General features: G+C 39.4%; 1 protein-coding gene across 2 annotated transcripts in view; it reads left to right on the top strand.

Moving 5' to 3' along the window:
* LOC109463617 (eIF-2-alpha kinase activator GCN1-like) overlaps positions 1 to 11,928 on the top strand; it is an 87,550-nt gene that overhangs the window by 70,960 nt on the left and 4,662 nt on the right. For both annotated transcript variants that reach the window (XM_019760470.1, XM_019760471.1), the window contains exons 44-51: positions 3,654 to 3,815; positions 4,702 to 4,794; positions 5,793 to 5,936; positions 7,027 to 7,296; positions 8,279 to 8,392; positions 9,128 to 9,358; positions 10,348 to 10,512; positions 11,417 to 11,560. In XM_019760470.1, coding sequence (XP_019616029.1) covers positions 3,654 to 3,815; positions 4,702 to 4,794; positions 5,793 to 5,936; positions 7,027 to 7,296; positions 8,279 to 8,392; positions 9,128 to 9,358; positions 10,348 to 10,512; positions 11,417 to 11,560 — 1,323 coding nt within the window. The remainder of the gene's footprint in view (positions 1 to 3,653; positions 3,816 to 4,701; positions 4,795 to 5,792; positions 5,937 to 7,026; positions 7,297 to 8,278; positions 8,393 to 9,127; positions 9,359 to 10,347; positions 10,513 to 11,416; positions 11,561 to 11,928) is intronic.

Here is an 11,928-nt window from a genome sequence, read left to right as displayed (position 1 = left end):
TGCGGTTTGTCGCCTGATGACCCAAATAGCTGCGTTCTATGTGGAATTTCCAGGGGTTCGCGTCACCGGATTTTGCGAAAAACTTATCGCAACAACCTATATTTTTTTCTGTTTTTCAGAAACAGTAAGTAGTAAGCTATTTCAGCATATAATCCGTTAGCCTGGGAAAATTCGTTTTTTCCAAGCAGGTCCGTTGAAAAAACTGCAAAATAAATACATTTTTCGTATCCAAAATTTACGTTTAACTACAGTTTCTACCCAAATTATAGAGTCGACGGACAATAACCAAAATTGTATCGGAAGCCGGCTGGAAACCTCCGTTGACTGATGTAATGAGATTTCCCGGCGTCCTTTTTTTGGCGGAGTTATAGCCCTTCGGTCTGAGGGTGTCCGCCGGATCCAAAATCGTGAAAAAAACTCCGGTCCGAGACCGTAACTCCTTATTGATGAATGATGGGAATTTTATACCTTGTGACATGTGTAAGTTACTTATAGGTTAACACCACTATGCATATATTATGTTAATGTAGATGTCATTTGCATAATTCATGACATGTTGAAATGAAGTATGACAAAGGAGAGGAATTTTACACGAAAAATATTGTCATTTGAATTTAGAAAACCATAAATCAAACTAGATTATGCTAATTATGACCTTATTTCCATATATGCATAGTCAATGAGACAAATAAAAAACATTTACATAAACTCAATATTTCATGGAGGTATGAGATCTCTGAATTCTTGTTCCTTACTGTCAGTGATAAAATTTTGAACCTTTGGCGTTTCATTTTCCAATCAACATTTTTATACACAATGTGATTTTTGTGCAATTTCCTAATTCTCAATGACATCTTTGATTTCTTGCAGACTTCAAACCAAGAGGAAATCTAGAAAACTATGCAAAGATTCTAATTTTTGCCGATACATATTAACTTTTACTGTAACTATATTTTTAGATGTACTATGTCAGAAACATATAAATGCAAATTGAATCTTCAAAGTTGATAAATTAAAGTGATGCCAATCAAGCTTAACACAGCTGTGAAAATCCAAACTGTCTTGTAAAAAGAGTTTCCTATCATGGAGCAATTCAAACTGCAAAGTCGTTCAAAAGATGTTTGATTTATTATGACGTGTGGCGTGGCAGCTGTTAGTAGGGAAAAAATTGGACATTTTCAATATTCAATATTGTCACAGTGGTTTTAAAGGTCTAGCTGAGTAGCGCTGTTCCTGACAGGCTGTATTTGTGACATTCAAGTCTTTTTTTGCCTGTGTGCTTTTCCGTGTGGTTCTTTGCAGGGATAGATTTTATTAAATTTAAAAGAGAAATGTGAATGCAAGAAGGAGAAAACTAAGTAATGAGGACATCCTAATGTTACAAGAAAACAGAAGGCAAAAACTTGTACTTACTTCCATTGACCACAACAAGAACGTACTCCCCAGCAGTCACCATCGTGGTAAAGATTGGTTCTTTTCAGTCTTCACTGTCCAGTAGGACATCACACAACAATTGCCATGGTGGAACCTGGAAATCAGGAAAATTGTTTACAGGCCAAGAAAGGACCATGTGTGCACTGCTATCACTGTAGAGATACATTGTACATTAACTGGGGCGTTCTTGATGGTACACTTGCCTGCTATTTAATGAATTCTCTTCACAATCACATGAATATATGAAATTATATAAAAAAAACTAACTGTTGCTTACAGTGATCGCTTGCATGTGAGTGCAAATTAAAGCAGAATAGAAAATTCTGAAGATACCACAGAGTTACCCACCTGTCACAGCTTTGAAAACTGTCTGTTCAAAACAAATCTGCTGTATGTTTGAAAGACCTGTGAGCGGAAGAGCTTCCCATGTAGAGTGGCGCGGAGTTAGCAAGTAGATCTTCTGGGCATCCAGAGATCATAATTTGATGAATAATTCATGATTATGTTAGCCCACCTTCCACATGTAATAAACATTTTCCAAACAACAGAAATACCTTACCAGCCCCGTCACCGCATATCAGAGAAGTTTGGCAATCTCTTTTTTTGCTACTCTCTGTAATTCACTAATTTATGTTAAAACTTTACAGTTAGCAAAAGATCATGGTCTGAGAAAAATGGACAAGTGCAGGAAAAAGAAAGTGACTCCAGGAATTATTTGTTAACTGTAACGATTAATTTTCTGGTACAGAAGTGACGGTAAAAACAGTGAACATAACAGTACCGTGAAACAATCAGGAATTACAGTAACTGTTACTGTATTATGATAATCTTACATGTACATGGAGAAACATTTGTAAGTAAATTATTTGAGAAGTGTACAGAAATTTAAAGATTGATTTAATTTTGCTTTTTTTTTTAAGTTAAGTGATTGTTTAACTACAGATGCTCCACCTCTTCAGAGGATGATTAATGATGATGACGAAACAACAGAAAGACAAACCCAAAACACTTAAAATGTACAAAATACACATGATAGACTTGTGATGTCAAATATACAAAAGATGACCTCTGGGTTACCTGAGGTCAGGGGTCATGCTTCATGCATCTAATTAACTTATTTGATCTAGCGCCAAAATAGCTACAATTATCTGCACCCTACAGCTACTTGTGATGTCGATACAACAGATGACCTCTGGGTTACCTGAGGTCAGGGGTCATGCTTTAATAGTGCATCTAGTTAGTACAATCATGTAACTTATTTGATCTACTGCCAAAATACATGTAGCTACAATTATCTGCACTCTAACTCAACGCATATCATGGACAACATTTAAAATTCAGATGTGCTCGAGTACGTGGGCTCCAACACCACAGCTACTTGTGATGTCGATACAACAGATGACCTCTGGCATCTACTTGAGGTCCTAGTGCCCAAATAGCTAAATATGAGTGATGCATATTGGAGGCAGAGGGATCATAAAGGAAGTAGTTTGGATGCCAAAATTCTGACAGGTAAAACAAATTTAAAACACAGTATTAAGAAAAATTTCTATTTTAATTATAATTATTTACTTACAGCAGATAAAGTTTGCTCCTTCAGCAGCTTACAGATTTCTTAGTTTTATCCCGTCCATGATCTTTCCTTCTTTCCATCCAGACCTACATGTATCTTCTCATAGTTTTAGTTATTGCTGTTTTAGTCTGCTTCTCCTGGTTGCAATTCCAAGGTTTAGGGATGATTTTTATCCTTCATTTCACGAATTAAGCAAAGTACAAAATGTAGCAAGCAGCCAGTCAAAAGAATGACGTTTCTGATGGACTATTATAATAGCCCATTGTGAAGTTTGCGATAGAACTGTTCTATCACTTGTAGGGACATGTCCCTACAGGTGATAGTGTTTGTAGACAGCCTGGTGAACATGTATGTCTGAGATAGAACTGTTCTGTCCCTACAGGTGATAGTGTTTGTAGACAGCCTGGTGAACATGTATGTCTGAGATAGAACTGTTCTGTCCCTACAGGTGATAGTGTTTGTAGACAGCCTGGTGAACATGTATGTCTGAGATAGAACTGTTCTGTCCCTACAGGTGATAGTGTTTGTAGACAGCCTGGTGAACAAGTATGTCTGAGATAGAACTGTTCTGTCCCTACAGGTGATAGTGTTTGTAGACAGCCTGGTGAACATGTATGTCTGAGATAGAGCTGTTCTGTCCCTACAGGTGATAGTGTTTGTAGACAGCCTGGTTCCCACCATCAGGAAGGGCCTGTGTGACCCCCTGCCAGAGGTGAGAGAAGCGGCGTCCAAGACGTTTGACAGTCTGCATTCCACAGTAGGAGCCAGGACTCTGGACGACATTCTACCTTTCCTCCTGAAGCAGCTGGTAAGATTTGTAGTTACATTTGTACATGACAAACTTCAACTCAAAGATATATAATATGTCAGGGTAGAGACTGATACTGATCTCAGACTGGTAGAATCAGTAGTTCTACCAGTAGAGATCCCAATCAGAGTCTATGTCAGCAGAAACTCCAATCAGAATCTCTGCTGGCAGAATCAACAATAATATTATTTTATCAATTGATAGAGATCCCCATTGGAATTAAAAAGACATGTTTTCAACTAAAATTCAATGGATTCAATAGATTGACTTTAAATTTAGGGTTAATAATAATGGAAAACCATCCTTAACACATTAACGGTATCCTGGTTTGAGTCTCTGTCAAAGACTCCAATGGACCTATACCATTATTACGTCACAGTTTGTTTACCGCAATGAATGCCGGTCAATCGACATTTATATTGTACAGGGGTGTGTAGCGCGGTGTGTGTGTTTGTGTAGCCTTAGCCTAATATAAGGCTTTTATACAGTACTACTTTCGTCTAATGTCACAACTAAATCACCCATGCGGCATGTAATGCTGTGTCAACAAAACTAGACGCAGCAAAAATCAAACATACCTGACTTTGAAAACTTTGAAATGATCTTCTTTAACTGACCGTTCTAGAAAGTTCTTTAGAACAGGTAAACAAACTGTGACGTAATAATGGTATAGGTCCATTGGGATCTGTACTGTAGCCAATTCTACTAGATCCGAATCTCTACCCTGATATATGTACTAGTATTAGTAGTGAATGGTCAATATTTGTTATATTTAAGTTGATACTTACTGTATGGTGTAGCATAGACAGCCTACAAACTTTAACCTCCATCTGTCTGGAGTTCTGATATAAGATGACTACAGATTTGGGTTATTTTCCATCCACAGGATGATCCTGACACATCAGAGTTTGCCCTGGATGGTCTGAAACAGGTGATGGCTGTGAAGAGTAGGGTCGTCCTACCTTACCTGGTGCCTCAGGTCAGTAATGATATTAAGTACAGTACAACAGTCTAAGTACATGAATGACTCAGATGGTCAATTTCAATGTTTGTTGATTTCAGGTTACATACATGCATTCAATTTGGTAGATTGATTTTTTACTCTTAAGGCCACACCGACGTAATTGTATGGATGACATCCCCTGAAGACCCCCAAACTAGTGCGCGCGGGCGAATAAAAAAAATTCCGGACAAAATTAAAAATGCAACTAAACCAAAGGAATGCAAAGCTGGTATAATTTGCGGCAGTACATAGCGACGTATACAAGCCAGCACATGCTGGCTTTGTAAATCAGCACTGTACATACAATGTATGTACTGAGTTCTTGAGTTGTGGAGCATCGGCAGCCTGGGTGCCATTATCAGAGTTACCACCGGCTTCGTATTGTCGCTAACTACCATGGACTACCCAGGCCAGAGCCTCGGAGGACGGAACAGGCAAAAATCAATGTGCACGTGGATGTCATCCATAAAATTAAGTCGGTGTGACCTAATTGTAATACAAATGTATGCAGCATTGTGGAAGAAGACAATGTAAAATACGACACTATAGAAAATACACTTTACTACACAAACTTGTCAGATGATGAGCAGGCCCATTGCCTGTGTTCACTTTAGTCTACATTGTAAATTTCAGCTTCATACATTTAATGCACACAATTTTAATCTGTCATGATCCTTCATCGACAATACCGCTCTGACCTTGTGATGAGGTTTCAGAATCAGCTTGCAAGTTTTTATATGATCATATTTATTATTATCAAATTAATATTAATCACATGACTGAATTTGTACAATGTACACTATTGTCACTATAATGGTGTTATAGCTTTTTATGTACATGTACATGATTAAGTCATGCATTTTTATATAAAATAGACTGCACAGAAACACACAATTCTGGTTTATTGTATGTTCAACTTGTAGTAATTTGTTACACCTTTGATGCTACCGGTATAATTTTTTCTGTGTTTGTAGCTGACCTCACCCCCAGTCAACACCAAGGCGCTGGCCTTCCTGTCCTCTGTGGCAGGAGAGTCCCTTACTAAACACCTCAGCCGCATCCTCCCGGCACTACTGAGCGCACTCAGTCAGAAGAGAGGAACGGATGAAGAAAATCAGGTGAGCAGGGAATCCTAAATCTCCTCTTTTGGTTAGCAGGGCCCGAAATACTGGGTGCATGTGCACCTTAGTGCACCCAAATTTGGAGCTGTGCACCCAATTTTTTCTGTGGGTGCACCAGTGCACCCAAATACTTTCTTAGGTTTTCGTTCAATGTAAAGAATAAAAAAAGATGTTAAATGTAATTTAGTATACAGCGTATTCTTATTAATAACATCCAAGTATCAGAAAAATAATAAAATTATAATTGTTGTTGTAGTACTTTTCTTTAGAAATGAAACATACAATTAGTTTTTGCTGACATTATACTTATTTCATTTTATATGGTCCACCCAAAATAATTTTTGTGCACCCAATTTTTTAGGTTGGGTGCACCAGTGCACCTATTCCCAAAAATGAATTTCGAGTCCTGGTTAAGGTTGTCTCAATGTTTTTCTACACCATGAACATGTTTGTGACACTCTTAGTGAGACTTGAACACACTGAAAATCTGATTTATTAATAAGTGACATACACATATGGGTAATATATATACCAGTGGTGTCAGTTCATTTTTCATATGTCGCTTCACCGAGGTATTATGTAAAGGTCAAATGATACCAATCTGACAAAGCATAAACCATTATTTCTTTCTGTTACATGCCAATAATTATGGATGACATGTTGTATTTTCTCACTAGTCCTTCATTTGAATATTGGCATGATACAGAATTATTGCAATTTGGAAGACACCTGGTCATGTTGCATTGACTGACCTCATTTTCGGAGGGGGGGGGGTAAACTTTATTCATGCCGAGATGTCTTGCCATTATAATAATATAAAATCTTCCTGATAATTACATTGTACCTGTATACAGCAGCTGGTCCTTTCTTTGCTTGAAGAAAGTGCTCAATTATATTATAGGTCTTGAGAAAAATTATTACAAAATGGCCACATTGCTTGTTTTATTAAATTTAGATTTAGTATTTTTACAAATTATAAAATTGAAATGTGCACAAATCTGCATGACTAATATCATATGCACCATACCCATTATACGATTCACAGACTGAGGAATAAATTGTGTCTCTTGTATTATTTTTTCCCCAGGAACTAGAGCACTGCCAGACCCTGGTTCTGTCAGTAGACTATGACCTGGGAGTGGGAGTTGTGATTGAGGAACTTCTGAGTGCCACCAAGAGTGGAGAGCCCAGCATGCGGCTGGCTGCAGTCACCATCCTGAACTGTTACTGCAGCCAGATCAAGGCAGACTACTCGGAGTACGTCCCCCAGCTGCTGCGGGGGCTCATAGAGCTGTTTAACGACCAGGACCAGGATGTGTTGGTTCAGAGCTGGGAGGCCCTCAACGCTGTTGTGAAGGTTGGTCTTTGAACAAAGTAATAATAATTGCCTTGAAGTTCAAAAACATACTAATTGCCTTTGTAAAAACATTTTAAAAGAGTAAGTGTAGTGCTGCGTACCGGTTCACTGGACTTGGATCTGGACTTGTAAGAATGTTAAGGTTCAGCTTCTTCAAGTAAAAAAAAAACTAAAAGTCAAGAACCGTGTCCGGACTTATCACCATAAAAGACCATTTCACATTACCCCTTTTCTTTGCAAACCACTTAAAACCTTCCGTAGATTGCAAAAACTTTGCTGCAAAATGAAGAAAACATTGCCATTGGGCATTGTCAAGTGTCGGCCTCCATGTTATGTGGCCAAACTTCACCCAGACAACATTGCAGGGTTGCCAACATGCAATTTTGTATATGCCATAGGTTTAGGTCCGGACTTACAAGTCCGGAACTGAACCTAAACCTCTGGACTTGAATCCGGACTTGAACCTAAATGTGGGTTTAGGTATGCAGCACTAAGTAAGGGCATGCCCTGATGATGCCCAATGGTCCAAAATCCTACTATCTGGGGTTGGTGATTCACTACAAATTACCGGTACCCAGACAGAGGCCTACATGTAGCATACCCAAATATCCTGTATCAGCCACAAACTGTAAATTCTGTTCACCCGGATGTCGGCTTGGCGTACCCCATCTTCTCCTAAGTTACGATGTAGTACTGTACATCACCTGGTAAAGGGCGGTAACCCCAACCAATACGGTTGACCAAATTGGATGATAATTACATGTAGATGATGATAAATATTGCAGCAGGACAGTGAATTTTTCAGACTCACCACCAATTGTCTTCTAAACGCATGTACTCCATATATACTAACGCCTTGCCAACCTCAATTTTAATTTGTTTAGCAAGTAATAATTGCTCCTGTTATTTCATTCTTTGTTCCTAGAACTCCTCAGACATTATTCTGTACAAACATACATGTACAATTGTCCTGTTTTTGTAGAGACTGGATGCGGCGGCCCTGCAGCAGCACTTGCCCAGTGTGAGACAAGCCGTGCGCTACTCTGTACAGGACTGCAGGGAACAGGAGCTGCCTGGCTTCTGTCTGCCCAAAAAGGTCAGTTTGAACCAATCATCTTGGTCAGTGCCACAGTGACTATAGTACTACACTGTACTACAGTATCTCATATAGCTTGTCAGTACCAAGAAATTTAAATTGTCTACAACAGTATTCATCATGCCAAATATTCTTTGTTTTGACATGATTGTTAGTGTTTAGCATAGTTTAGTGGCCATCACTGTTTCAATAGCCTACATGTACATGTAGCTGACAGATTGAGGTAATAACTTCCTGTGCAGAATAAGAAAGAAATTCAGACAAATGATCATAACAAAAAATCTACAATAAATAAATACTTAAGAAAGGTATGTATGGTGTAAAGAGCACACTGACATCCTCATCACAGCACTATGATATGTCTCTCTGTCAACAAAACAGCCATAGAGAGTGGGCTCACTCAAGTCCTGGGTGAAGGTCAAAGACATGAAATGATAAAAAAATTCTGAATGAGGAAAGCTGTACTTAGTCTATAATATTACCATTTCTTGGCACATTTTCGTCATTACATCAGCGACATCGCATTTGAGACATCTGAGATAGAGGATTCCAAGGACCTGTAGTAGTATCATTCTACTAGTCTTTGACTGCTATGGGGGGTCCCTGACACAGGTGGGCAGCAGTCAGCTAGTCTTTGCACCTCCAGGCAACTCTGTTTAGCAGGGCCACACTGGCAAGGCAGCACTCTCTGTTATAATGTCCTGATGATGATTTTGTGTGACTGTGGTGTTGCAGGGTATTACCCCCATCCTGCCAGTGTTCAGGGAGGGGATACTGAACGGGTCCCCAGAGCTGAAGGAACAGGCAGCGTTAGGGCTGGGAGAGGTCATCAGGAGAACCAGCGCTGAGGCCCTCAAACCCTCCGTAGTCAACATCACCGGCCCCCTCATCCGCATCCTGGGAGACAGGTTCAGCTGGAATGTCAAGGCAGCTGTACTGGACACTCTGGGGCTGCTGCTGGGGAAGGTAAGTACACCTAAGGCCACACCAATTTAATTTCTTGGTGAACGGATTCGCCTCTTCATTTTTTTCTGATTTGTAAATAAAAATAAAAATTCAGAATCAACTGCAAAATGCTCATATTTTGCCCTTAACAGTCGAAAACAGTCCTTTTCTTACTACTTGTTACAGTTGTTCCATCTTTCAATGCAGTGCTACCATTAAAAGTTCAAAATTCATTGTTTAAATTTTGAACCAGCCTGGTGTGTCGACTTCATGGCTCCTATCGTACCATTTTGGGCCATAATAGGATGCCTAGGCCTGTTTTTATTTTTTATTTTTTTCGCCCGCCCGCTCCATTATTTTTCTAGAAAAATCTGTTAACCAATTGCAAGAAATTAAATTGGTGTGGCCTAAATACAACATTATCACGAGGGAAGTTCATCCATGCTGATAGTGTTAGCAGTAAATCATAGTACAGTGCTAAGCTTTATTCCAAAGTCAATGACCACTGTCACCTTCATCAGGATTTATGTAATTAATATAACTATTAGTAATCACTTAAGTAGGCAAACCTGTGAGAATTACAGACACATTACCTTATTCACACAAGACTTAAAGGATATCTGATGTAAGTAATTGTTCAAAGAAGCTTTAAACTCAAATTTTTATTTTATTGGTTTTGTTTGTTCAACCCTCACAGTCAGGGCAGCCCAACTAGCCTGTGCCTATAACTGAAATTATATTTGAGGTCATATTTACATTTGAATCAGTAACTGTTGAAGATACATGACATTGTAATGAACAAGTCATTTGTTTGTGAGTGTACGTGTAGTTTAGTGACATTACATTCACTCAGTCCGGAGCATTTTCACTCCTTTCCTTGAGTGGCCCCAGGTTTGTCTGAGACTGGCACTTTCTGACATTACCCAAAGAGATACCATCATCTTGAATACCATCATACTGTAACAGTTTATGAGGCAAACTTATGTGGATGATGTTTTGTTGCTTCCCAGGTTGGCATGATGCTGAAGCCGTTCCTCCCCCAGCTCCAGACCACGTTTCTGAAGGCCCTGAACGACACCAACAGGGCCGTCAGACTGAAGGCTGCCCACGCACTGGAGAAACTGGTGGTCATCCACACCAGGGTGGACCCACTCTTCACAGAGCTACACACACAGGTGAATGAATGAGTGAGTGAATGAATGAATGAATGATGGAATGAGTGAATGTCATTGAGTGAATGAATGAATGATGGAATGAGTGAATGAATGAATGAATGATGGAATGAGTGAATGAATGATGGAATGAGTGAATGAATGAATGAAGGAATGATGGAATGAGTGAATTAATGAATGATGGAATGAATGAATGAATGAATGAATGAATGAATGAATGAATGAATGAATGAATCATTCAATGAATGAATGAATCATGAAGCTGGTGTGTTACACGGAAGGCCAGTTATACCGGCTATACAGAATCTGATACAGATACAAAATGATACAGATTCAAAGAATGAATTGATGAATCTTTCAATGAATGAATGAATGAATCATTCAATGAATTAATGAATGAATCATTCAATGAATGAATGATTAGTTTATTCTGTAAAACATTGCAGCCATCTAGCTGAAATATGTTTCACTTATATAAAATGACACACAACTCACTTCAACGTGTAGCATAAAATATTACAAAGTCACTGTGTGTTAAAATGAAATAATACAACGACTAGACATCTGAGTGTAGTTGATTTATTCGTTAATTTACATTTGTTCATATTGAGTTGTCTTAACAGAGATTGTACTGTTTTGATACCGAGTAGTGCAGCAAGGTGCAAGAGTCATTTTGAGTTTCTGAGGTTCCTGCCGTGCTCCTGTCGCCGTGTGTTGGGGAGGAGATCAGCTGTGCGCTCCGATGTTGTCATGCTGTGTGCAAACTTAGTGCAGAGGGTCGCTCGTCTCTTCTCAAGTGTTTCAAGTTTGCACACATCCGCAGCCCCGAGGTGTAGTCAGTATACTTATGTCCCAGGATGATCCGGCATGTTCATCTCTGATTCTCTTTCTGGTTCCATTGTTGCAGGTGAAAAATGCAGATGACAACTCCATCCGTGAGACCAGCCTGCAGGCGCTGCGCGGGGTGGTGTCAGGTGCAGGGAAGAAGGCTGGAGATGCCATCAGGAAACAGCTGACAGCTACACTGTTGGGCATGCTGGCTATCCCTGAGGTAAAGTCTGCTGGCTATGGGCAGGGCACAGTATTTCTCACCAACCCCTGAAGTCCATTGTAGTTCACAAAGTAGTGTAGCACAGAACATGAAAAAAAGATGCATTCATGTGTGCAGCAGAGGGGGAACTGTAAAAATTTTAAACCAATCTGTCAACCTCGATGGACAAAATCAGCCAAAATCTTGAGTAGAAATATTAAAACATTTGAAGAACAAGCGACAATTTCTCTCAACCCCGTGATTTGCCTCTCAAAATACGGGAAATTGTATTTTTGAAATTTGCAAAAGTCTTTAAAATCCTAAGCATGCCCTTGGACCTCCTAGATTGTGAGTGTCTGCAGTGCTCGCACTGTGCCTATGGTCCTCCT

This window comes from Branchiostoma belcheri, unplaced genomic scaffold (assembly GCF_001625305.1).
Source record: "Branchiostoma belcheri isolate BF01 breed outbred unplaced genomic scaffold, Haploidv18h27 scaffold129, whole genome shotgun sequence".
Lineage (NCBI taxonomy): Eukaryota > Metazoa > Chordata > Leptocardii > Amphioxiformes > Branchiostomatidae > Branchiostoma > Branchiostoma belcheri.
Note: the sequence above shows the minus strand (reverse complement) of the source record. Positions and strands in the feature narration are given on the sequence as shown.